The 27833-nt window shown below is 37.9% G+C and overlaps 1 protein-coding gene across 1 annotated transcript in view; it reads left to right on the top strand.

Annotated features, from left to right (window-relative positions):
- Positions 1-27833, top strand: part of MOCOS (molybdenum cofactor sulfurase) — a 206811-nt gene that overhangs the window by 135515 nt on the left and 43463 nt on the right. Inside the window, exon 6 of the mRNA XM_058031943.1 lies at positions 21967-22166. Coding sequence (XP_057887926.1) covers positions 21967-22166 — 200 coding nt within the window. The remainder of the gene's footprint in view (positions 1-21966; positions 22167-27833) is intronic.

Below are 27833 nucleotides of genomic sequence, written 5' to 3'. Positions count from 1 at the left end.
ACATTCCAATTAGAAAATTTATGTTAGAAAGTGTAAGAGTAGAGGCAGCATTTTTGTTTAATTTTGTTTGTTCTATTTTTTGGTTTGTGGTTTTTTTTTTTCCATCAAATTCCAGAGGAATAAAAACTTGCTGTGATTTGATGCTCATAAAATCTAAAAGCACTGGGGGACACAATTAACAGATTGTTGCAATTTGTGAGGTGAAACAAGAAATAAATTTGGCTCGTGGGTTTTAGTACCCAATGATGTTTTTTTGTCATCCGTGCTTGTGATGTTTGATAATGGCTAGACAGAATGAGATGAAGTGTGGTAAATTTTTTGGCAGTGTGGGAGTTGCTAGAAGTTTCTGGGAGAGAAGAGCATATGTAATACCACAGTAACAAAGGGCAAAAAACTCCATTAGACAAAACATGTGGTCTTTAGTATAAAGCACTGTAGGTAGAGCAGCTGCTGGAGAGAATGGGAAGTATCAGGATGGATCTGAATAGCTCCCAGAAATGAGATCTATTACTGTTTTGATGAAGTCTTATTTACAACATAAAGTAAGATCACCAACTGATGTAAGGTGATCTATGGCCTAAAAATATTAATGAAATTAGTACAGCTGAGCACCATTAGGAATCTGTCCACTGAAGTCTCCACCCACCCTTTAAAAACAAGACTGAATTCCCATTGTTGCATTAAGCTTGCCTAAGCACCCTGCACCATCCAAATGGCGAGCAGTGACTAAGCAATGTCGTATTTTAATGAATATTCAAACATAGATACATTATTTCATTTCTGTTGGCTTTTTAATTTTCTAATGCCTTTTCAAGGTCTGTGCATCTGGAAGGGGGAGGGAGATGTTTGCTCTTAGAGGAAAAAAAAAAGAGGCACATTGCCATTTCATTTCTTTGTAGAGGTTCGTAATGCGATTACCAAAATGTGAATAACAATCAAATAATGCAGAGGCTTATTCCCTATGGATAGCAAAAATAAATTTCAGTCAAACATTTCCGGCAGAAATCTCAAATTTGTCATGCAAAGTACTTCTCTGCATTCAAACATAATGTATTTATGTGACTCAGAAACATCAAACATTAGGATAAATAGCCAGATTATAAGTACAGTCCGCTTATGAAATGATTGGAATAGAAGTGCAATTAATGAAACTGGCAGAATGGCTATGAAGCAGTGTTAATGCCTTGAGATTTAAAGAAATCATCCAGAGCTGCTTTACAGCACGGGGTGGAAGAGACACTCAGACATTGCTTGCCATTCTCCCTGCTAACAATCTTTGACTACCTTTTTGTGTTTGTGATGTATAATCACATCAGAAGGAAGTTAGGAGCAGTTTTTGCAAGATTTTCCTGGCCTCAAATTTTAAAGGGAATTGAGGCCTTGGAGGCCAAGGGGAAGAAAATTAAAAGATTGGCAACATCATCAATTCTTTCCTTCTACCTAAAAGCCAATGTAACACTACATACTTTAAAAAACCCCTCAAAAATGAAAAACAGAACAAACAAAACCAGGAAAAACCAATAGACAAACCAGGAGTAGGGAAGAATGGTGTGTTCATATATCTGACAAAAGGGCTGCTTTGAACTCCTTATCCCAACATTCCCAAAACCGTTTACCTGGCAGAAGTGTTCTCTTAAGTTGCTGCAGAATTTCTTTCACCCAGATGAGCTGTTGAGTTTCTGTCTCCTCACTTGCTTTCTCTGCATCCTTGAAAAGGAATGGATATAGTCTGAGATACCTGGATTGGATCCACTGATGTTTGTGAGAGGGTAGGTAGGAGCGGCATAAAGCATGTAAAATGGCAGGTTTTAATAATTGTGTGGGTCCTGTGGTTCTGGGGATGAAGGGTGCATGTTTGGGAAAAACAACAGGAATAAGCATTGCCTGCTCTGTATTAGTCTGTGTGGATGTGGTTTTTTATTGGGCAGATATTTTGGGGATGTGCATCAACAGTCTGTGATCAGGGGATTGATTTTTCAGCAGATTTTGTTAGTTTTCTGTGTCTAGCAGCTAGTGATGATGGAATAAGCATTTAAATTTTGTAAGGACCTTTGAGAGAATGTTCAAGCTGAGGTTGCTGAGGGCAGCACTAGGCTCTGTTATCACTGTCTGATGGCAGAGGCTGACATTACTTTTAAGTAGTTAGAAGTGCTGAGATTTGTCTTCCTATTGCTGGAACTTCTGACACTACCTTTAGGGAGAATTTGTTGTGGCTGTTCTTACTGTTGGGTTTCTTTTCCTCTGGTCTTATTAATTATTAGTATATCAATGTAATTTGACTAGTAGTAGCAGAAATTTTTGAATTTACCATACTATACTATTGCAGGTAAATTATAACTGCCTCCTCCAAATAATGATAATTAATTGGGTATTTAATTGGGTATTCAAAGCTTAATTAAGCCTGCTTAACACCAAGATTTCATGATACTTTGAATAGGTTACTACTTATTTGAGTAAATGAATTTATAAATAACAAGCCAAATAACAAACCTCAGGATGGGTTTCATGAGCTGATGCAGGTGGAATGCAAGTCTGGGTGACCTGTGCTTAGTACTGAATTTAAAGCATATGAAAGTAAAAAAATAAAAAATGAAGGAACAAATGAGATTAGGACACCTTTATTTTGAGGCTGTGCAGAATTCATTACAACTTATATAGCCTTGGAGCTAGCATAGTTTATATCCACTTATCTATAGCCTACAGATCTTTATGAGAAGATTTTACTGGAAGATTTAACCAGAAAATAGAGATGTTACTCTATAGTTCATCATAGGGGATAACTCCTCTGAAAAGGAAGAAATTTTATTAGTCTCAGATTTTTTTTTTTTCCTGGCTTTAATGGGACCTACTAATGTTTTCCTCCAGAAGTCCCTTTACAAACCTTCCCCTTTAAGTCAGCAATAATGAATTTAGGTGTCCAAGCAACCTCTGTGCACTGAAGCTATACTTCCAGTAAATGTGGAAAATTCTCAAGGGCCACATGAAATGTTATGAAATGGTGTCTTACACTGTGAGTCCCTCCTCCCTGGAAGTTCATGTGAAGTCCTTATGTGCTCACACATGAGCTTTGTTCCTGTTTGATGAGCCACATAGGTTACAGCCAGAAGGAGAAGTTGGCAGTAGTCAGGAAGGAAAAGTTGACAGTAGTCTTCCTTGTTCCTCAAGCCCGTGATGGTTTGTGACAAGTCCCGAGGAATTGTAGACCATTGCTTCAACTGTTAAATCCTGAAATGGATTTTCCTTCTGTTAGTATGTTGAGGCCGACTAAGAGCCTACCAAATCTCAGAGTGGTAACTCTAGGAAGAGCTGAGTCTTCTGCAAAGATCCTTGATGACATTGACACAGCCTTTGCTTGCAGATGTATCGGATAGCAATATATTTATTAACCAAATTATTTTCTGACATTTAATTTTTATGAAATTTAAACCCTTTTTGGAAATGTACATTTCTGAGCTTTTGGGTTTGTTTTTCTTTTCAAAGAAATCTCATTGATTTTTGTACCTAGAAAATGTGGATTGTGTACCCAGAAAATGAAAATATTTTAATTTGTCATAGATTTTCCTGTATTTTTAAAGATGCTATTTTTTAATACATCTTGGTAAATGCTGTCAAATATTAATGAGATGTGGAGTTTTTTAACTTTAGAAGTTCTCAGAAGTCAGAACTAACCAACATGGTGAGTTTTTCAGTTACATCACTCAGAAGGTACGTGGTGGAAAGATACCTCTAGGACAATGAGTTCTACATCTTCAGCAACTCCAGCAACTACTTCTTTAAAACTTGTTTATAAGAGAAGATGTTTGTTCATGGGCATTAACTTTGTGGTGATTTTTGAAAATTTTCACTTTACAGGAATTTCATCACTTTATATTTGCATTTCAAATCAGAACCACTTTTTAATATATTAGAGTTTCATATTTAACAGGAATTTCATTTCTTGAACAGTTGTGTAGAAACCCTGCTTTCCCTTCAGAGAGACTGGATTTTATAATGCAATGAAGAGAGTCATAATCAAGTCTGGCTGCTCACAGGTTATTAAAACTGTTAGTCACTGTGTCCATATAAGAGAAGAATGAATCTATCACTGAAAAACTAAACTAGCAGCATAACTAGGCAGGCCTTTTTGCTTGAATGAGTCCATATGTCTCTTCTAGACCCACAGAGGGACTAAATGTTTTGCTCAATGGAATGAAGAAAAAGATCTCTCCCAGTGCAAGGTTGAATGCTTTCTGGCAAGTTTTTTTTGTATGCAGAATTTCCACTTTTTCAGTTTGTGCCCATTGCCTTTTGTCCTGTCACTGGGCACCACTGAGAAGAGCCTGGCTTCATCTTTTTTACAACCTTCCCTTTGGATATTTATGCATATCAAAAAGATCCCACCTGAAATATCTATCCTCCAGACTGAACAGTTCCATCTCTCTCAGCTTCTCATATTAGAGATGGTGTAGTCCCTTATTCACATTTGTAATCCTTCACTAGACTCACTCCACTACATCTTGGACTGTGGAGCTGCCCCGCCTCTAACAGGTAGGAATAGAATTCCCATCCCCATTTCCAACCTAAGACACGAGCTCAGGACTGGACACAGCACTGCAGAGGTGACCTCACCAGCACTGAATAGAGGGGAGGGATAACCTCAATTAATGCGGCTCAGGATACCATTAACCTCCTTTGCCATGAGGTGATCAGCTTGCTGTCCACTGGGACACACAGACCCTTTTCTAACAAAGCTGCTTCTTCCCAGCCAGTCAGGCCCTAACTAATTCTGCTGCCTGGGTTTGTTCCTAACCAAACGTAGGATTTTGCATTTCTCTTTATTGAGCTTCATTAATTTCTCTTTCTAATTCTTCATCTTGTTTAGATCCCTCGGTTGGCTGTGCAATCATTATTTGTGTCATCTGGAAATTTGTTGACTATGCATGCTGCACCATCGTCCAAGTCATTAATAAAGTTTTTCAATGGCAAAGGACTCAGTATCAACACCTGGGGTGGACTTTGTGCCATTGATCACTACTCTCAGGCCTGGAAGTTAAGCCATTTTTCAGTTCCACTTCATTGTAAATTTATCTAACCTATACTTCATCAGATGTTCTGTGAGGGTTTTATGGGAGAGAGTGTCAAAAAATAATAAAGTCAAGATAAATAGCATCTGCTGTTCTTCCCTCATTTGCCACACTGGTCATCTCATTGAAGAAGGCTTTGAGGTTGGTTAAGCACGTTTCACTCTTTGTAAATCTTTGATGACTATTCCTGATCACCTTCTTGTCCTTCATGTATGAAAATGATTTCTGGACTCATTTGCTTTATTACCTTCACCGAGGCAGAGGTAAGGCTGACCACCTATAATTCCTTGAATCTTCCTTCTTGCCCTTCTTGAGAATAGGAATGACATTTGCTTTCCTCCAGTCCCAGTCTTTAGGAAATTCTCTCAATCACCGTGCTCTTTGAAGGATTATCAGGATTGGCCTTGCAAGCAATAGCAACCAGCTCCATTGGCACTTGTGGGAGCATCCCATCAGGGCCCATGAAGTTGTTTATGCCCTGTTTATTTTCTCTAAGATGATCCTATACCACTGATGGTATGTTGTCCTTGGACTAGGCTTTTCCTCTGAGCTGAGGGCCTGGGATTCCCAAAGGAAGGCTCACCAGTAAAAAATGAGTAATGGAAGATGTTGAGACTTTTACCCATTTCTGTGTCCTTGCTCGACGAGAATTCTGCTTGTAGAAATGCTTCTTGTAACCAGTTACATTCCTTACCAAATTCCTGATTGCATCCATGCATGTTTGAACCATGGCTCTGTGTTCCTCCTGGGTCACCTGGTCCTGTTTTTACCTTTCTACTTCTTGTGGTTTAGTTTAGTGGGGAGCTCCTTGTAAGTCTGCTGCCTTAACTATGTTTCCTGCTTGCTGGGATGGACCACTTCTGAGCTTGAAGAAGGCAATCCTTGAAACCTGATTTTTGTACCTCAAGTTGAATTTTTCTTGTAAGGTTAAACCCTAATTTTTGCAATCACTAATCCTAGCTGTGCTGGGGAGCATTTCTGAAAAGCTGGACAAGGACATCAGCAACTGGGTAATAACAGGCATTTGAGTATGTAGACTATGTATCTTTAAGGAATAATTTAAATTGCTACCAAAATTTCTCATTTATTTCCATGAGCACAGAATCAGGAAGTGGATTATTCTTGTGGTTCATGAGATCATTGTACCATTCAGAGAAGAATCAATCTATGCTATACCTATGGGAATGGTAGCAAGGGAAGAAGATGGAGCCTGTAAGCTCTTTAGGGGTGTAGTAAAAAATTATCATTTAAACTAATCCTAAATATTTAGAGTTTAGCCCTTCCTGAAAAAGCTATCAAGGATTTAATAGAAAATAAAAGCTTTTCTATTGCATTTGTAACCATACACTAGTAATTAGAAGACAAAAATGAACTCAATATGGAATCCCATATGAAAGCCTGAAATGCCTCCCTCTAAAAAGGAAAAATTTTCTCTTAAACTATCTGGACTTTCACAGTAACTGCAGGGTAGCCAAAGAGATTTTACTTTGCTAGGTTTTCATGTAAGTAGTCTCTTATAGGCTTATAGTTATTAATGATGTTTAATTAGTTACTGCCAGGATTGAGGTCCTAATGAAGTTTTTATTTTCAAGCAATTTAAGAGGCTAGTGCTGATGCAGTAATTTCTTTAAACAGAATATCTTCATTTTAGAGCGAACTTACAGAAACTTTATCTGCGATACACCCCTGTTTTTCCATCAAACTTAAAATTTCTTATGTACATCTACATAAATATGCTTATGTCCCTTTCCCAAATTCTTTTTCTAAAAAGTGTTTCTCTAACAGAAGCCCAGCAGATCTTCAGAAAACAAGTGCTTTCATCTGTTATTGGATTTTAGTGTTTCCCTCAGCAAAAAGAAATACTCACAGAGATATGTTTTATGTATTGGTTCTTAGCAAGAAGTGGTTTAGATCAATGCTAATTTTGAATTGTCAAGGTACCAAAGAGAAGCATAGCTATGGCATTTTAGTAGTCGATGGCTTTTCTGTGTTCTACTAACATTAGAAAGTGAACTTCATGGGATTTTTTTTTTGATGGAACAGCAGTTCCTAGCAAACAAGCAAGTTCAGCAATATATATTTTGTTCTCTCTCTGTATCATCTGTGTGTTTGCCACTTTGGCATATTTAGTGAGCTACACAAACTAAAATAGCATTCAGTAATTTAAAAAATATTATTGAATCATTTATCTCTGGAGTTTTAAGCAGAATTCTTTGTCATCTCCAAAAAGATCATGCTTTAAAGTTAGTTAAAGTTTTGGGCTGAAAACTCAAATACCTTGTTTCATGTTAATAAATACAATTGTAATTTACATAGTGTCAAATTTCAGCAGTTCCAATTACAAATACAAATTTTGAGGAGGATTAATAAAATCAGGGGAAAAGTTGTGGAAGTTTACAGAGCAGAGGGCATTTTCTGCAAGGCTCTGGAGCCAGGAATTCCTATAGCTTGTAAAATTCTGCCTCACAGTGGGAACTGAGTAATGGAGTCGTTCACCCAAAGCTGGAAGATGGGATCCATGCCATCCAAGGGAGAGTCCCCTCTGGGGACTACAATGGCATCAGAAGGCAGCTCTTCAGCCATTTCACACATGGGAGGAGGTGATGGGCTTTCCCTCAGAGATGCCCACCACACGACATGACATTTGTGTTGAGCTGTGGATGGGAGGAGTTGAGCCTAACTGATCAGTAGCTGTTGACCTGGCATGTTCCATAAATAGGTATGACACCATTTGGTATTTAATTGTGGTCTAGCATCAAACAGCTCCCTTGAGCTGCAGATCTGAAGCACAGCTCAAAGAATAATTCCATTTGCCTGCGACAAGCCAGGGACTGGCTGACAGAACGAGTAGTATTAGCAAGGGTGGAGACTGCCAGCATCAATAATGATTATATGTGCTGCTTCTGCCTGTGATGAGCTGCCAGCTTGTAAATGCTGAACAATTGAGTGACCTTGGACAAACCGGTCCCAATAATGATACAGCGTTTGTTTTAATATGAAAGTGACAAGAAGGAAAAGATCAGTGTGTCTCTCTTTCATGCAATCCCTCATCTCCAAAATGGATGCATCTCATGTGAGTTTAATAATTTGTTTCATATGCAAAGCCTCTTTCTCTGGTATTAAGAAGATCTTCATTTCAAAGCTTAGGAAATTTAAAGATGACTGAAAGCTGGAGTCAAGAAAGGATAATAGTTCTTATACCTGCAGTGGCTGTCACCTGCTTAGAGATAATAAAAATACTTTCTGAGAGTTAAACCTGTGCTTTCTCTCAGTTTAGGTACCTGCAAGTTTTCTGTCTTTGGGAGCAGTGGCAGCCTGTCCCCTTGCGGGGATGAGGCCTGGCCATGGCTGTCCTGAGGCACTGCATGTTGCTGCCCCTGGCCCATGTGTGGGAAGAGGTGTGGGATGAAAGTGGCTGCTTTGGCACAGCGTGCCCCCCCAATGCTGGCATGCCTGGCCTGAGCATCCAGAGAGCTCAGTGAGGCCCCATGCCATCAGTGGCCTCTCCCTCCTGCCCCATCCTTCTCCTGGTACCTCCTCTGGAGGCTTGGCAGCCCCTCAGCAGGCTGGGAGTTGGTGTTGTCCAAAAGGATCTCCATGGCTGTCTTTGGCATCCTCTGCCAAGTGCTGCCTCCTGAGAGAGGGAGCTGTTCTCCTGGGAGCTGGGCACCCCAGGGCTCTGTGCACCTTCAGTACCCCCAGGACCAGGGTGCCAGTCCTGCAGTGTCATGGTGGTCTCTGGGCATCTCCAAGCCCTGGCAGCAGATCCCAGGCCCTGCTCCTAACATAGGTGTCCTGTGGCCACAGGTTCTGGTGAAATTCATTATTTTCTTTAATGATTTAGAATAGTTGGAGGTGAGTGAAAGGGGGAGCATGGAAATTAAAAGGGTGTAAAATAGAGCCTGAGAATCTTATAAATAGGAATTTTTAAATTGAGGGTATTGATAGCAATTCATTAATTGAATAACATCATAGGCATTTAAAAGCAATATATTTTTATGGCTGTGTTAAGTGGTTTTAAAGATATATTTTGCTCTCCTTTTCATAAATTATTCTTGATAATATCTTCCTGTTCATGGAAGCAGATTGTCAAAATTCTCAAATCTGTCTCTTGGCATTTTGCCATTTTGTGGCGGTAATAGATCATTCTCTTCTGATGGGAAGAGTTTTGAATAAATGTCAGCTCGACAAGCAGCTGTGTGAAACAGACTGATCCGGCCTCTGTCTTTGGGTCAAATACTCACTGTCTCTGCTGCAAACAAAATATTAAAACTAAAGCGATGAAGTCCAATGGGGTGCATTCAGTTAGCATGGAAGAATTTCAAAACATTTTGAAGGAGGGATCTGCATCTCAGCATCACAGAGGATATGGAAAAATGTTCTTGCTGGTTACTGCAGGAGAGCTTTACATCTGTGGAGGATCCTGTCAGCTTTAATAGGCTCTGAATACATTACTGACTAACCTGGCTTACAAGCAGCTGACATTGAAGTGCTGATGCCCCTGACACCCTCCTTCATCTCTTCTGTGCCTATAGATGAAGAGACAAAGTCTGCAGGAAAGTAATAGCAGCATAGCCAAAAAGCCAAAAGAGCTGAGCAGTATAGTGATGTGTTTATTTTATCTGAGTATTTCCAGATAAAATTACAAACATATCACACATACCCAGAATGTTATCCATAAAGAGTTGTGGAAATGAGGGGGGAAAAAAGAACTGTATGAGATGTGGGAAACAAATTAATCCTTTGTAACAGAGCTCATCATATGTTATAAGAAAGTGTGGTATGATTAAGTCAAAGCTTGGGAGTTTCAGAAGAAAATGAAGACTACAGTTGCTGTCTCTGGCTATTGAGCAAAGCGAGCCTGCAAGGTTCAGCTTTTAGTCAGAAATAATCAACATGCTGTCTTGCTACCAACACTTCTTGTTATCTGCTCTGATAAAGAAGGATCTAAGCTTTTATATTAGATCACATACTGAACTTGACAGCATCATTCTGATAAAGAAAGAATAAAGGGAAGAGCTGTAATGAGTACGTTTGGCAGGACTCATGTTGTCAAGTCCTCAAAAAGAAAGGTTTTTATTTTTTTGATTGATTGGTCTGACCTTATAGGTGAGTCAAGTCTCTGCAGGACCATAAAACTAATTTTTCTGACCCTTCAATTTATAGTACTTTCCTTTTTCCTTTTCTCTTCTGTGTCTAAGATAGGTGAAATGATTCAACACAGCTTCTACTGATCCTAAAAATTCCGTGATTCATCATAGATGACTTCAGGGTGTTAATCAATTTATTTCTTGCATGATCAGACACAGAGAAGGAAAGAAGTGCTTGAGCCATCATTTCTTTACTTATCAATTTATTTATTTCTTCTCCAGCTTTACAAGAGGTATTTTAATCCTGTGAAACTTCTATCTTCCGATGGCATGTGAGAGAGTAGAACTGTCTGAGACATTAGAGAGTCTCTCTTTATATCAAAATGTAGGCTTTTCTATCACTTCTCTACACTATGTGGAATTTTTTGTATCAGAATAACTAGGAAGAAATTAGAAAAAACGGACAGAATGCAATATTGTTACAAAGACTTGAGAGCAAGAGGTATGTCACATAAGCTTCCTCGTACTCTGGAGAGTGTGGTTGTCAAAGTATGTGAGAAGACAAGAAAAAGGAAAATTGCTAACTGCTGTAAAAAAAACCTCCCAGGCCAGTTCCGAACTGCTGAAGTTTGAGCAGCTTGCTGAAGGGGGACTTGCAGTGCAGCTGTCGCTGCTGCTTTGTCTCTCCTGGGAGTTTAAGGTCACTGCCTCCCATTGCCATAAAAGGCCAGCTCATCCTGCACCTTCTGACCTCCCTTCATAGTTTGTGTTGATGCCTTCTCCTTTGAGAAGGCTCTCTGGTGAGAGTTACAACAGGTATTATAATGAAAGGGGAAAGGGTTTGGAAGCCATATCACAGTCCAAGCTAATACTATGTGATAAATGCTTCATCTGATCCTGCTGTCACTTTTGGTCACCCTAGAATAGAGTAACACACTATGGTTGATGTCCTTGCAGTTGCCTTTTGGTCTCACCAATTTAGTGAAATTTCACTGTTGAAAATTTACTGCTCAGTAAATTCAAACCATTTTTAAGAAACATTGAAGATGTTCTTGAACTCTTAAAAATTATTGAGGAGTTTCATGGAAGAATGCTACTGAGTACTAGTAAAAGATGTTGCAGATGGGAACCCACAAAACTGTGGGACTATTACTGTTCTTGTGAAAGGAAACAGGGCTGAGTGTTTGCATATTGTTTGCCGTTCATCCTACCATATCCAAGAAGGCAGAAGGGTTTTGGAGAGGTAAATTAATGTACCAGCTCTGCATGAAATGCCAGCCACACTAATGTTTGGTACATACAGCCTTTGAATGCATGCCATGCATTTAAATTTACACCTCTTAGTTATACAAGTTTTCCTGTTGGGTTTGCAGTCAAATGTTTGAACAGTTTGATTATTCTCCCCACTTCTAATTGGTCTCAAATTTGCTGTTTGAATTAGACGTCTTCTCTCTCCTGCAAAGTACCTCGGCAGGGTGATGGAATTCTTGTAGGACTGTCACCTGGGTATGTAAAACTACCAGAGCTGTGGTGAGGCCAGAAAGGTTGAGTCAATGAAATATTAGAGAGTTTGGGTCAAGAGAAGTATAAGAAGCTTGGGCAGCCTGAGACAGCCATTCTGATTAGTTCATTTCAGATAAGAATATCTGTTGCACTTAATAAATGAAATAGACTAACTAATAATAATCTTTAATAGGTGTAAGTAATTTCAGCTTCAAGCCAGGGCTTCTGACTGGTCAGCTAGAGACTCCAAACCAAGACAGCGTTTTCTACAAGGGTGTCTTGTTTGCCCCTGCAGCCATTTAAGTTATCTCATGTATTAAGCATCTTTCAAGAAGGAAAAAAAAAAGAAAAATATGAACATATTTCATCAAGTTTTGTCATTCAAGGCTAAGGTATGAAAAGAGATCCTTTGCTGTGAGTATGGCATTTGCATATCTCGTGTTGTGCCGCACCTCTGTGTGACCAAAGGTCATGGAGCTAAGTGTGTGCCAACTTTCTTTACCAACAGTAGTAACCCTCAGTGCCTGTTAGGCATAATGGCCATACACAATGTGAGTCATTTCTGAGGGCTTTCTTTTCGTGGTGCTTTAAATAAGTTCTTTTTGTGGTCATTTACAATAGCAAGACTGCACTTGGTGGGGCAAGAATGAAAAGGAAAGTAATAAGGATTATCTGTGTCCTTCTTTCCTTCAATTGATTCTCTCCTGAATATTTCCATTTACAAATAAAGGCATTGTAGATGTCTTTGTAAAATATGCTGCATAAAAGAAAGAAAGAAATGCATGGTAGGTAATACTGAATAACAAAAAAAAAAAAAAAGAGCCACAAGAAGAGCTGTTGTTTCTGTTGTTTTCCTTCATTTGCCCTAATAGTCTTCTTTAACATTTTAAAATCTGAATCTCGTGGAAGTCTGAAGAGCAGTAGCTACTGTTACCACTTTGGTGGATCTAAGAAAAAGCATTCCAAAAACTGAGAGCTCCAAAGAAACCAGGGAAGTAAAAGATGTTTTTTGTTGTTATGGGTAGTGACAAACTAGAGTGTGAAGCCTCTCGAGGGAAGACATAAGTGAATTTGAGCCCCTCCACATGTCATGAGTGTTGTAGCTTCATCCCTACCTTGTAGGAAGGAAACCTTTGCTGTTTTGCCTTTTCCTTGTTACCTAAAAATGGAATTTCATGAACAGTACCTTGAACTGGACCTTCATTTCTAAAGCATTGCTGTTGTAAAAAATACTTGAAACTGAAATGATGAGGAAAATGTCTTTTTTCAAGCTATTTGTTTACAGCTTATCTGCAAAGTCCTTCATTTGACAGAGCTGCAGCAGCATCTACTCCTTTTCCCTTCCTTTTACAGAGCTCATAATGTAATGGGTTGCCACGGGAAGAGGCCAGGGCTTCCTCAGTGCTTGCTGCCTTGCTTCTTTTCCCTGTCAGGGGCTCCCTCTGTGCTGGCAGCACTCATCCTTCACCAGCGCCTTGATCGCATCAGTGTTTTCTTTTAACTTGCCCAAGTCTCTCTTCAGAGGCAGTTCCCGAGGTCACCGTGGAGCTTGATTTACAGCAAGTGGCGCACGTAGGAATTGCTCATGTCTTCAATACTTCAACTCTTCTAAACTGAATTTGAAGAACGGATTTTGACTGATTTGTGGCTCTACAGCTTATTGAAGCTGATATAAGGCCAAGAGTGTTTTTTTTTTTCACAAGCACACTACCTACAGTCTTCATAACTAAGCAAAAACTGCAATAAATTACTTTATAATATCAACATTTTCTACCTTAGATTTCTCTTCTAGTCTTCTGTTTAGTAGATCTGCTCATTGAACTTACAATTGAGTAAAATACCTATTCCGTGCTTGCAAAATTACAAATGTTCAGTCTTGATCCAGCACACTTCCTTATTGCTCATCAGCCCCTTGACAGAGACCACACAATCTTCTAGGTGCAGGGGGTTTCAGAAGCTGAGAGGAATGAACAGTGTAATAAAAACCTCCCAAAAGTTAATTTATGTCAGCCAACACTGCAGGACATTCTGCTTATAAAAAAACCTGGTGCTGTTTTACAGAGCAATTCCTGAGCATCCCCCAGCAATGGCTATACTGTAAGAAGAACTGGCATCTCACTTTTATTGCATGAACTCTTGAGAAATGAGGCTGGAACTATACAATCATTGCTGAAACCTGTGCGTTGAGAGTGTGTAACACTGTGCCAAAGTAGCCACTTTTTGCTCTCAGTTTTTCCTTTCACTATCTGTGGAATATTTTGTGTGTTCACAAACTCAGCAATGAACTTCAAGAGGTCTGAGCCTGCCATGTGCAGTCAGAAGAGACAGCTGCAGGAGGCGAGGTATGTTGGTGGGTCACCTTTTAGTCCTCAAAAGAACAGTGACTGATATAAAACAGACTTCATGCTGTGACGTCAGGGCAGATTATATGTAAACTATAGGTCTCTCTGGTGGTGTTAGTGTAGATAATTGTTAAAACAACATTAGCCTGGTCAAAAAGCCTGGGAGAAGACCTGGTGTGATACAGTTTAGCATGAGGGTCCAGAATTCAGAACACTTCTTAATAAATTTTTATTATTAATTTTATTTGCTTTATTACCATTGTTTCATCAATGACACCCTTCCTTCCATGGTAGTTATTGTTGTTGTTGTTATTATTATTATTATTATTGCTATTATTACAGTACCAGCAGAGACCTGGTCTGAGAATGCAAAACAAATAGCAAAGCATCCTTTAAGGCTATTAAAAAATATTAATAACAAGAGATCAAAAATTTCACTAGGAAAAATATTGTTCTTTTCAGAAAAAAAATGATAGAAATTATTTTACTAATTTCCTGTATTCCTGAATTTCACAAATTGAGAATGAGGAAATTGATTTTTTTTCTTGTTCCATCACTATTCAGCATCATGCTTTAAGATTTGTTCTCTGGAAACTTTTCTTTCAGTGTATTGTGATTCTTATAATTAAACAAACTTGTGGTATTTTCTGTTTCATTGTGATGGGAAAGTTCTGTGGAGCCTTAGAGCAGGATAAAAAGGCTGCACAAAAGCAGGGATGGAGCCTCCCTCTACTTCATATATTGGCAGGAAAAGCCTTGGGTCATAGATTGTCAGAGAAAAAGAGGAAAGGCATCCAAAATTACAAGTAAGGTAAAAGCTGTACAGAAATCAATATGCTGCAGTGAACACTAAAGTATTTCACTAACAGAGAGATTCCAAAAATGGTATGTTAAATGTTTTGCTAATACAAAACCTGTAGGAAGGTAGAGTCAAACAAGGGGTACTGAGGTGTGAGTTCTGGGCACAGCGTTGGCCATTCTTCTTCTTCACCTAATGCAGGCAGGGTGAGCTTTGAAGCAGAACTGATTTATATCCTAGCAAGGCTTTAGATTAGGAACTGTCATCTTAGGAAGGAAAAGAAGGAAGCTGTCACGGTTTTCAGAATATTTCAAAGGGTTCTCTTGATGCTGAGGGAAAAATTTCCTCCCACAACTCCCACCCCCCAATATTTGGATTTCTCTTTATGTTCAGTCTATTTTTGGTGCAAGTTGTTTGTATCCATTGGTCTGCACCTCCCCTCAGGGGAAAAAGAAAACAAACAACTCACAAAACTGAAGATGTTAGAAAATCATGATACTATCAAGTAGCGCTGGTGGCTGGGTCTTATAGGAAAGTTATTTTTTTGGAAGAATTCAACTTAACTGCAGATCTGATGATGGTATCAGTTTAGCTGAGCAGATGACAAAGCTTCTCCTCCAGCTATGTTACAGTGATTAGAAAGTTGCTCCTGACTTGAGTAAGTAAGTTAAAAATTAATAAATAATTGTTCATGCAAAATCAGGGTCAAATCAGTCTTATTGGCTTGAAAACCTAAGACTTACTGCCTCATCTTACATTTTCTAAATTCCCTTTATATAGCTGTGAGACAAAGAAAGAGCTTTATGCTCTGCATTGTATTAGCAGACTAATTGTGGAGAGTTAAAAATTCCAGGGAACAAGCAGCAGTTAAGCTTCCCCATGCTGACTTCAAGGAATTGTGTACAGAAGGCTCCATTAAACAAAGGACAGAGACATTTCATAATAAAGAAGAAAACAGGCCTGGATGTAACATTCAGGTTTCTAACAGCTGCCAGGAGAATTCATGTGCTTTTATAGTACAAGCTTCTCTTGCATTTCGTCCTTAAGATGACAGAATCATATGCAGAAGTTATTCTGCTGGACTGAGAAAAACCTTGGGAGATAAACCTTTAGAGGTAAAATGTGAGTATCACGTAAATACATACTTTTAGGGATGATCCTGCTGTTCTCACAGAAATCTCTGTGGGCTCATGTCATCCAGCACTCTGGAGGTACAGTAGGAATGCTGCTTCCATGAGGTGTGCAAGGCACTCTGCCTTTTTGAGACAGACTCCCCAGTCATCTTTTATGTTGCTGGTTTTATGGTTTGAAAAGTAATCTTGAAATTACTACCTCTGCTGAGAGTAAGGCATGGCCACATGGAAGGAAAGAAAGGATGAACAGAAATACGCTCAAACAGTAAATTAAATGTATCTTACATTTTTAAGCTTATTTGAATTCTTAGATAGCTATTAGTCTAAGAAGCAGTTAACTGAAATTTAATTGTACCTGTAATTAAAATATTTATGCTAGAATTGGGTCAGACAGCTGGCATGTACAACTTCCCTGCTTTCATGCAACTCCCACAATGTTTTTTTTTTTAAAGCAAAGTATTTCTTATTATGATGTTTGGAAATTAGGAGCTGCTTCTTTCAGAATGCACTGCTCATTTTTTTTAGAACAGAGACTTCGAACTCCCCTCACTGTGTGAAAACAGAGCTTGAATTAGCTGCTCTAAACAAGTGGGAGATGGGGCATCAAAGAGCCTTCTGTTCATTAAGATAAACACTGAATATGTGTTTCATGTTTGGTTTCAGTATAACATTCTGAATAGAGGATTAAGCAGTTGCTTCCCACAGTCTTAAACTATTGAGATGGTGTGGGAGAAGGAGGAGAATAAAAGGATTTAGGCTATTATGCAAAGAATTAGTGTTGAGAGAGTAAAAGGTCCCCCTATTACCCATTGAATTCTGCATGGATTTAGCTGTGTTGAGAGTGTAACACAGCTCTCTATGTTGGACACACAGAAAGTACATCATTAGGTTTCAGGAGTCCAGCTAAAGTTTCAGTCTGGACACTGATCTTGTGATATGGATTCTTGCCAGTTGATTATGTACTTTCAAACCATACTATGTACTTTTCAGGGAAAAACCCCACATTGTTTCATAACCAAAATTTTCTTTTTATGTAATTCTTTTTGTTACCTCTTAACTTTAGAAATAAGCCTGCATTATTTTTTTTTTGAGGTACCAATGACAACTGGGGACACAGATTTTATCCTTCTTGCTCTCAAATGCAGTCACGTTAGCTGCAGAAACAGTCATGATCCATCCCACTTTGTGTTCCCCAAAATAATTTTTATTACACTTGTTTTATGGATCAAGTTGATTGAACTGGTCATGTGAGTCAGAGTGAAAGAGGGGTTTGCAATCTGTCCATGCCTTGTGCCTTTTCTGTGGGTGTGGATGATAGATATTTTTATTAATTGGCAGGTAAGCCATTTACAGTGGTTTATTTTGGATTAAATTAATGAGATTTTGGTAACAGTTATGACCAATATTTCAGTTTTTTTACATCAGAGGAGCTTTTTTCTGTTGACACTAAGGAAGTGTTAATGTATTAATTGTAATGTTCAAGTTCCGAGTGGTTTTTTTACCCCTAGTTCTGTTTCAAAAACTGTTTAGTTTTTTAATTCAGTTTGGTTCTGTTAGACAACCCATAAGACATTTTCATATCTTGAGACTTTTTTAAATACATATATTTTGTTTACTTCATTGTAACTGATGAGAAATTACATACCTTTTTCATATTTTTTTCCTCTATGCATCTGTTACTCCTCACTCTGGGAAACAGGCAGTAGCTTGATTTGGTCTTTCTTAGGGCAACTATTCTCATAATTTAGGGGAAAAAACTCACCAGGAGTGAGTATATTTAATTTTTATTTTTATTTTTTATAAATGTGGAAGCTCTACGAAGCTGATTGATTATATTTTCTTCTCTTCATTTTCTTTTCTTGTATTCTATTTTTAACATTTCAGCATTGCACTTTGGGGACAGGGAGTTGGATCATCTTAAGAATATTTCATTTTCATCTTTGCAGCATTTTATTTAAAACAGGAGTGCTAAAGAATAGCAGTGGTTAGAACACATTGTTTAATGTGATTTTAAGCTAAAACACTCAAATTCACCAAAAATTGCCAAGTTCATCCTCAAGAGGTTTTTTAGTGGGAAGAATAACACTAAATAGGTGACAGACCTCAGTCAGAGACATCCAGTCCTATGCAGAAAAGAACACCAAAAAAAACCTCAGAAATTAATCCTAATGTACGCTTCTTGAAGGAAGTGAAGGAAAGACTCCAAATGTTTGACAGGATTTCCAGGTTCCATGGCTTCATTAGCACATTGACTCACTGGTCCTGCATGGTGATCTGCCTCATTTGGGATTCAGCAGAAGGTGGTACATCATGGTTTCACTCCCTGCTGATTGGTTTGCTGAGATTTCAGCTCATTATTTCTCTGCCTTGCATCTATCTATTAGGTGATGCTGACAGATAGTGAATCACATTGATCTTTCTCTTATCCAAACATATATGTGAGCTTGGATTTACTGGAGTGATAGAAAATTCGTCCCCCTTAAACCTCAATTTCTGTAGCTTTTTCACACTGAGTTAGAACAATAACTGTGAATTTGTTTTATATCTCTCATCTTCCTTATCTCCAGTATTTAGCTTCTTATAATAAGAGAGACAAAAATTGTATTTGAATGCAGATCACAGAGGTTTCTGAGTACAGCCTGAAAACCTTAAGCACCAGATCTTTCATTCTAGGGGCTCCTTTCCAGTCTCTGTTTAATCTTAATCTATTTATTCAAAATCTTCAAAATCTTTTATAGGTGTTGACATATGCTTATTTGTCTGCAACTCTTTCAGGAAGAGCTAACATTTGAACATTTGGGCTGCTGAAATCCTGGTTCTTTCGGAAAGGAGATAATATGCCATTATATGTGTGCCATTATGTAATGCAAAACGAGGTCCATGCTAACTCAGAATCATTCTTTTCTGAATATTTATTGGACATCTGTATATCTCAGACTTATCTGATTAGATAAAATTCCACTGGAAAAAAATATCTTACTCTATTTTGCACAGAATAAGAAGTTAACAAGACAGAGGTTATGCAAATACAAGATGTTATCAGCAAGCAAGACAAGCAGTGGATTTCCTACACCATGACAACAATTGTGAATACTTTGAATGCACACAGTTTGTACCCTCTTGTAAGTGTGGCATAACTTCTCCTTCTGTTAAATATGACTTAACTGTCCCACAGTCTCTGTGGAGAGGCATATGCATACATGCAATTCCTGTGGAAGAGCTGACACTATAAATTTATCTGTGGGCTATTCAGTGGAGTGGCACTCTGAATGTTCCATACTTGAACAGTATTGTTTTCCATAAAAATACCCAGTCTGAGGTATAATTTGGTAGGTCTGAGATGGTGCTGACCTATCAGAATGCTGTAGTGTGCAAACATACATCAGCAATATGAGGTGTACCAACATCTCCACAGGTTTGCTAGAATACTTTGGCAAGGAGGTTTGTACACAAAAGCAAGTAGAAGCTTGCTCTGTCACTCTCTTCTGCTCAAAAAGTTTACTACGAAGTTCCTGATGAGTGCAGGTTGTGGTCTGTGAGCATTCTCTGTGCTGAATGTGTTCCCACACAAATTACACACAAGTACTGTGAATGGTATTAGATAGACTTCATCTAAAGTAATTTAGATGTGGGATTGATTCTGATCCAAATTACAGAATGCATAAATTGTTCATAATTTAAAAAAATAGAAGCAACTAGAGGCAATTCCCCTTAATGAAATAATGCAGATGTAGGGAATAAAAACACTAAACTGAGAAAAATTCAGGGCACTTGAGTCTTTCCTAGCACCTTCTTGAGGTGAAGTATCGATGATTTCTCTGAATTGTAAGTCTTACAAAAGGCTTATCATGTGTTACTACTTTTATTCTCAAACAGAGATTTTTTTCTGGCTTTTATTTTCTCTTCCTTACATTCTTACTCCTAGAAGGGAGATGAGGTAAGCACTGTATTTATAAAATACACAGTACAGATAATTTTCTTGAACAAAATAAAAATAAATCACAGCTATTTTCTGAATAGATCCCTTTTTCTTTCAGAATAAATTTCAGATTGTTGGCAGTTTTTCCACAAGGTTTTCTGTGACATCAGGCCTAATTACCACCTATTCTGCTACTTAAAAATATGGGACCCTGGCAACACAGCTTCCTTTCTCCAATCACACGGCAGAAAGGCAACTGCAGGCTATTGCATTTGGATTTGTCAGAATAAATAATTAAAAGGCTCATCAGCTTTTCGCTAATGAACAAGGAAATGTGATTAAGAAACTTTAAAAGAAAATAGCTGAAAACAATATAGAAATGATAGCAGGGATGATTGCTGTGAATGAGTGACTGAAATTTCTGAATAAGTGATTTCTTCAACCAGGCAGAAGGACAGTAGTTTAATCTTCTATTAAAAGATTCCTGTCAGTTTGGAAAAGCTCTGAATCAGGAGATTAGACACATCTCAGAAGCTGACAAGGCAGTCACTTCTCTTAAGACAGCTACTTTCTGGAAAATGCTCAGAAATAACTTTGTGTGTGTGTGTGGTTCTGATTTCCTTTTTTGCTGTTTCAAGACTCTTAACTTCTACCCAGCAATGACTAGGACATTTCTGACTAGTCAATCCTTATTCTCAGAGACTCTAAAAATAAAAATAATCTTTCAGACCAAAATGTTCTAGAGATGCTTACCAAGTTTACTGTGGCTAACATCTAGAAATTGCACTGATTCACTTCTGGCATGCTTCCTTGCAAGTGCTTTGCATGTTAGTGCCTAATTAAATATCTTATTCCTCTTTATTATTCTTCAGCACCAAAAAAATGTGTTTCTACCTTATATCTAATCTGTTACTATGCTTTTAATATATGGCCTCCCAACTTATCTAAAGGAAATAGCACAGAATAGAGAAACTCAAAAAAAGCTAAATAACAGATGCTGCTGCAGTTCTTCTGCATGCCAGGAGAAATGTGTCTTAATTTTTTCCTTTATATACATTTATAAATTACACAGTCTTTTTATTAATAAAGGCAGAAAAGTCAACAAGATTATGAATTTTCAAGTGTGGAACTTTCCAGACACTCACATATAAAAGTAATATGCACAGAAGTAAGTGTGAGATTCATAGTTACAAAGATTAATAAAAAAAGGTAAAATAAAATGTGAAACATGCTCACATGTTCACATGCTCACATCCTGAAACAGGATACTCAGCATTACAAAAAACACTCTGGGTCCAAAACCCAGAAAGAAAAATACTCTGCTACCTCAAGAGGTCTTTGCTGATTCTTCACCTGTTTTTACTCTTTCCACATGGTTTAGACCCACCATAGTGCAGTTCACAGTCTGCATAATGGAAGTTCCTTCAATAGGTACATCTAGCAAAGACACAACCTCTCCTCAAAGAGTCAAAGAGCAGAGATTTTTGAGATCTTCATCTGTCAGGAATTCTCTGCAGATCTCTTTTCCAGACTGCACAGTGTAGCAAAAAAAAAAAAAAAAAAAAATTACTCTTTATGCTTTTCCCAGGCCAAGAATTCACACTGCCCTTTTTCTTCTACATAAAGAAGTCTTGGAAGAATAATTCTTCATTATTCAAGTAAATTCCTTGTAAAATGACTTTTTTTTAATTTTGTCATTACATTTAGAATTTTATTATTTTTATCTCAGACATAACAGTTTGCTTTCTGTGCTGTGTTCCCATGATCTCCAGAGTTAGGTCTGGAGAAAAACTTGTTTTTCAATTAATTTTCACCAGAACATCTTAGTTTTAAGTCTAGACTGGAAGTATAAATCTTGTCATTTCTGTAAACCATTTGAGTGAAACTTTAGCTTTCTACAGTAGATTAACCATAGATAAGTCCTTGGTGCAACACCACTTCAAAAACTTCTACATAAGGAAAGAAAGACTTAAAAATTGTATATACATTTAAAGAAAAATGAAAATATCAACTTAGTACTAATTACTTCTCACCACGCCATTCTGAAAAATCATCCTTTTTTTTACATTGCCATAAAAATATTACGCCTGACATATATGTGCACTTTTCTTTTGCAGGTGGAATGGAGAAAATAAAGCAGCATACCTTTGCATTAGCTCACTACACCTACACTGTGCTGTCTAACTTGAAATATGCCAATGGGGCTCCTGTAGTCCGTATTTACAGTGACACAGATTTCAGCAATCCTGATGCCCAAGGTCCAATCATCAATTTTAATGTGCTCGATGAAAATGGACAAGTGCTCGGCTTTGCACAGGTATGTTTTTCTCTTGTCTTAACCTGAGTTTACAGTTGTACTTTCATTTAAGCATGCTCACAATGAATTCCTCGTCCTAAATTAAATTTTTTATTCACAGTACTCCTTTCTGAGGTTTTGAGTTTGTTTCTCCATAGCTCTGCACCACAAATACACACCATTTTTAAAGCAGTAGAAAAGAATCCAATAAATAGTGCTAGCACAATACAAAATATGTAATAGCCAGAGGCAATATCTTACAGATTTATTACTCCACAAGTAGGAAGTTTGGAAGTAGGCTGTTTTAACAGGATACATTGACTAGGCAGTTTGATATTTTGCTGGCTTCCTTCTCTAGAGTACTCAAAATTGGGAATTGAAGAGCAAGTCTGGAAAAGCTGATAAAGAGACTGCCTTGGAGCTTTGACATACACGTGAAATTAGATCTCAGAATATTGCAGTCACAAATGAAAGAGGAGTTCTCTTTTCCCTTCAGTTGTAACAATTACATTCTTGTAATATTCCTGAGCAATCATGGAATAAAGTTGAATGATCAGTGTAAAGAGTGAGATTCAAGCTCAAGAAATTCTTAAATGCTGTCTTTCTCAGCAGCTTTTTGTAGCCTTTATCCATTAAGAACAGCAAGTATCTTTGAGATGAAGCTTCATGAGGCTTTTCTCCCTTCAGCAGAGAGTGCGTGGCTGTGCCCCGTGTAGGCAGCGGGTCACTCAGGGGACAGTTGCTCACTTGCTCATCAGCAGAAGGCAGAGAAACCACAGTGCTCTTGTTTTGCTTGCTTCTCTTTTTTTTTTTTTTTTCCCTTGGCTTCCTGAGAGAATAAGATAATGAGGAGAACATGGAGACATGTCTACAAGAATACAGGAAGAGATCCATTTCTCACTAGAGAGAACAGAAGTGAAGCATTTGTTTTGTAGTTGCAAGTGTGGAGTTTTACATTTTTGTAAGGCATTTACCTGATGAACATGGGATGGTCACATGTAGAGTACTCAATAAGTTCTTCTTCATACACATCTTTTTTAGCCAATGCTATCAAAAAGCAGCAAATGTTCACCACATTTCATTTCAAAGCAGTCCACATTTTAGGAATTAATTAGTCATTTATGTAGCCCTCAATATGTGTGACAATGTTCAGAAAAGATTGGAGATATTAACACAACTGGGTTTGTAAAACTCCCCAAACACTTCAGTGTTGCTTCTGTTTTTTGATTAAAATCAAAACCTCTATTCTGATTTCTTATTTTCACAACTTCTTAGTAAAATTGGCTGATCCATGTTTCACTTTTTAAAACTCAACCGTATCCACAAGTTAAAAATTCTTTCATAGTCTTATGAATACATTGTGCCTGTTTGCTACAGTGGCTGCTCATAAAAAGCTTCTTTATTGATCTGTATCATCTGGATTGTGCTGTTCACCAGATTCTGAAGATTTCTAACATATGTGGAATGAAGAGCTATAAAATTTTGAAATGCGTCCTCGTCTCATCTGCAGTGCCTGTTAGAGTACTTTGTTTAATTAAAATAATGTGCAATTTAATGACTTTTGGAAATTAACAAGCACTATTCTTTCCAAAGCTATGACATGTGTGATATATATATAATTGGCTTCTTTATGGAATGAAATTCTTTCATAAACACCTTATAGAAGTTATGGGGGAGAAAAAACCTTTGCGGCCTCTTTTTTATGATTACAAAGAAAATACATACAACAGAAAGTAAGCTTCATCAAACTGACTATGTAATCTCTTTATACCTGCATACATGTCTAAATTCATATAGGTTTATTCAAATCAAAGTTAAATCCGGTACTTTTGTTAATTGTTTGGAAATGAAATAGTGGCCTCTGCTTTGGAGGTGTCTATGGCCTGAATATTCATGTGGATTCATAGGACATCCACAATGAATCCAGTGGAGTCGCAGAACACAATTTCAGAAGGCTCCCAGAAAACATTTTGGGAAATTTTTTATGAAGGGAAAATTGCATGGCATTTGCCTACTACGAGTGGACACCAGTTAATGACTCGGGTTATCTTTGCACATTAAAAGAGAAAGAAAAGACCTAATGTCCTATTACTTTATGGATGATATCCCATCTATAATTCATTACTTATAATCAGGCATCAAACCAGTTCTATTTGCCTCTCTGACAGGCAATTGTTATGTGCCCATTGCCTATTGTAGGGCACAGTGTGACTAGGCATTAGCATTTGGTAGCTTGGAAAGGACAATATGGCCAACTGATTCCAGAGAAAATATTATGAGGAGGCTTGGAGCAGTTTATTTGGAACACTTGAGATTGGCAAGAAAGACTTCATAAGTAGACACTGTCTTCAGAGGACACCAAGCTTACATTTAAGCCTCAAGATTTGCATAATTGGCATGATATTCAAAACTCTGAACTAAGCCCAAGATATTTAGCATGTGAAAGGCGTGTAGTGAAATACATGACATGTAATACCACTGCTGAAAAATGAGAACAGAGAAAAAATTATGTCTTTCGTCTGTGTAGCAATGGGGAAGAAAGTTATTCTTACCTGCTCATATGGTTGAAATCCATTTGTCAGTGTTATCAGCTTAATTACCAGAGCTAACAAGATTGTGCCAGTAAACACAAACACTCTTGAATTACATACACGGGGTCAATTGCACCAAGAGGAAACAGCCACAATCTCAGGTTCATCTTTGAGTAAAACCTTCATTGCAGCTCTGAAGAGCAAATGAAGGCATTTCATTAAAGTGAAAAACAAATAACCACACCATGATTGCATTCTCAGAGATGGCAACAATTTTTACAGCCTCCTGTCCCAATATAGATTATATAGAATATTTGGATGTTAAGAAATGATAGAGTAGGAGTGAAATAACTATGGAAGTTGGTTGAATTGCTATTGCTTTTTCATTTAAGTGTTTCTTTGTGACTGTTGAAGGGTAATACTGTCGTAGAATATTATACTTGGAATAAACTTGTCCTGCATCCTATATGTATCATTATTTAATTGACAGTTAATTACTAGTTTAGAGTTTTTTACTCCAAATGGTAATTAAAACAATTAAATAAGAGGGACTTGTGGACCCCAAACAACAATAGTCACTCAGAAGCTATGGTTTTAATTTAGATTTTTCATGAAACATTTCTTTATCTAGGAACTAAACTACTACCATTTTGAAATTTCCATAAACCTCTCATCTTTGAGCACTAAAACTGCATTAAATTTCCTCCTTTGAGCTGCACCACATACTTTCCATGAAAATTATTTCCTTCAGTAAAGCTGTCTCACAGACTACTATTGGTAGTAATTTGTTCTTGAAATCACTTGGGAGAGACCTGTATTCTTTTCACACAAGATGCCTGTCCTCTGCAGTAGCACCTCTGTCATTTTGTTTAATGTTTATTTGCACTGCAGCATCAAAAAGCCCCTGTTGTGATCAGGGGTTGAGTTATGGTGAGTACTTGACAGGTCCAGGACATAAAGATGGCCTTTTTGCCAAATGGCTTCTTCATCTATAGTTGTCTAGTCAAGAATGGATAATTCCCCAGCATTAGAGTTTTTGCTGCTAATGAAGTGTGGATGGATGACAGACTGGTAATTTGGAAAGGTGCGAAAGTGCAGGGCTAGAGATGAAGGACCTCTGCAGGATAGAAGCAGAAGAGTCGACATTAAAGCAGCACACTGTCAATCTTCTGCCTCCTTGTGAGGCTACCAGAACAAGAGAAGCAATCAGCCCTAGACTTGAAAGAGGGCTTGTGATGTAACAAAAGATGGTGTTACACATTTATATCTGGTGCTGAGCTAATGCAGCAAACTCTTCGCACAGAGTATCATCAGCTCATTCATTAACAATGAATATCTGCAGCTTTCAGCATATATGAATGTCATGTGTTCTGCCATCCCCAAGTCCTTTCCAGCCTCTTGAACACTGACAGCAATGACTCAGCTTCAGTTTGCATCCTTGCCATCTTTTTTTTTTTCAGCAAAAACTTGCATAGGACTCTATGAAGTCCAACCTGATTTGAATGTCAAAGAAATGGAAACAGTCATAAGAAAACAACATAGATTTGAAACAACAATCATATGCAAAAAAAGGGAATTTCTTATAAACTGGGTCAAAGTGCAAATGTTGTATGTTCTCTTCACACTCGCAGATGTGAAGAAACATCACCATCTCTGCTCTGGGAGACCTTTTATGCTAATATAATTTATGAAATCTTCTCTTTGTTTTGAAGAAAAGAGAGATGAGATCTGTGAAGTTCTTTGTATATTCAGTAGATAATTTCAGAGTGATTTTATAATCTCTTCACATTTTATTCTGTAAAGTCAGTTTGGAAGCCAGAAGAAGGTAAAGAGGTGACAGATGGCCAGATGGAAGTTTACCTGAAATATTTGTTGAATTGTATACACTGGAGAGCTCTTGCCCAGCCACGACTTTCAGTTCAGTGTTATGCTAGTAGTGAAAAATAGCCCTTCCTTTACCAAACTTTTTCTTTTTCCACTCTGATCTTCTGAGACAATATTTTTTTCTCCTCCTGTGCATAATAGAGCCAGTAATGGGCTTTAAAAAGTGAGCAAACCATCATGACTGTCTTTTGAAAAATGATCAGCATTTCACATTTCAGCTGTGGATTTCCAGCATCCTTCTCTACTCTGCAATTTCATCACTCCTTAGCTTGGAGCCTGAACCTAAAGCACAAGTAACTTGCTGTGATAGGCTCACCTCCAAAAGTTCCCTTAGTGTACATATATGCTTGCCATGTCCCCTAAGATCCTGTCAGGAAGGGAATGAGCATCAGTCCATTAGCAGTCTCAGCCTTCTTGCCTACCACTTCACACTTGTGTGTGATAGACAAACTGCTATAACAGGAATAGCTGCCAGAGACAGAGAATGTAAACATTTTGGTTTGCCTAAGGAAGGCTCTTCTGCAGTGTTGCATATGAATGAGTTTTGCCTCTTGAGACTGAGAACCCTGCTCACATATATTATAATCAGTTTTGCCTAGGGGCATACATTAGCATGTCCTGGCTCACCCTCATCAATCCAGATAGAGTGAAGGGAGGTCTAGACTTTGAGTTGACTTTCTTCACCCACTTCTCAATTAAAAGGAAAAAAATCAACATTTCTCAAGAGACAACTTCTAGTGTGCATCCCTTCAGTCTAAATCTATAAAACAGTTTGATGACCGCTTTCCTCCATCTCAGCTACCCTTAAATTAATGTAAAGTAAGGATTGACTTGATGACCCACTGGGTTTTTCCTTTTCTCCCTTGCTTTCTATCATTCAGTAGTGAAGACCAGGGTCTTCCATTGGAATTTGTGGTCTCAAATCACTTACATCCAACCACTCACTGTGACACCTTCTGTACTCTGGTAGCCTCTTTCTGCTAGCAGTGTATGTTAGGAGTATAATCTTTAGTTCCAGATCACAGAATATTCTGAGTTGGAAGGGACCTGCAAGGATCATCAAGTCCAACCCTAAGTAAATGGCCCATACAGAATAAAACCCACAACCTTGGTGTTATTAGCACCTTGCTTGAAGAAGGCAAAATCAGAATGAGAATCCCCCGATAAACAAAGTTTCATTTTCTTTTTAGTCTCAATTTTCCTTCTCTATCCAAAGCATTCTATGTTAGTGAATTTTCTCATAAGCAGCTTAGCAGCCGAGCTAAATTCAACT

The sequence above is a fragment of the Melospiza georgiana genome, chromosome 1, assembly GCF_028018845.1.
Source record: "Melospiza georgiana isolate bMelGeo1 chromosome 1, bMelGeo1.pri, whole genome shotgun sequence".
Lineage (NCBI taxonomy): Eukaryota > Metazoa > Chordata > Aves > Passeriformes > Passerellidae > Melospiza > Melospiza georgiana.
This window is presented reverse-complemented; position numbering and strand designations above follow the sequence as displayed.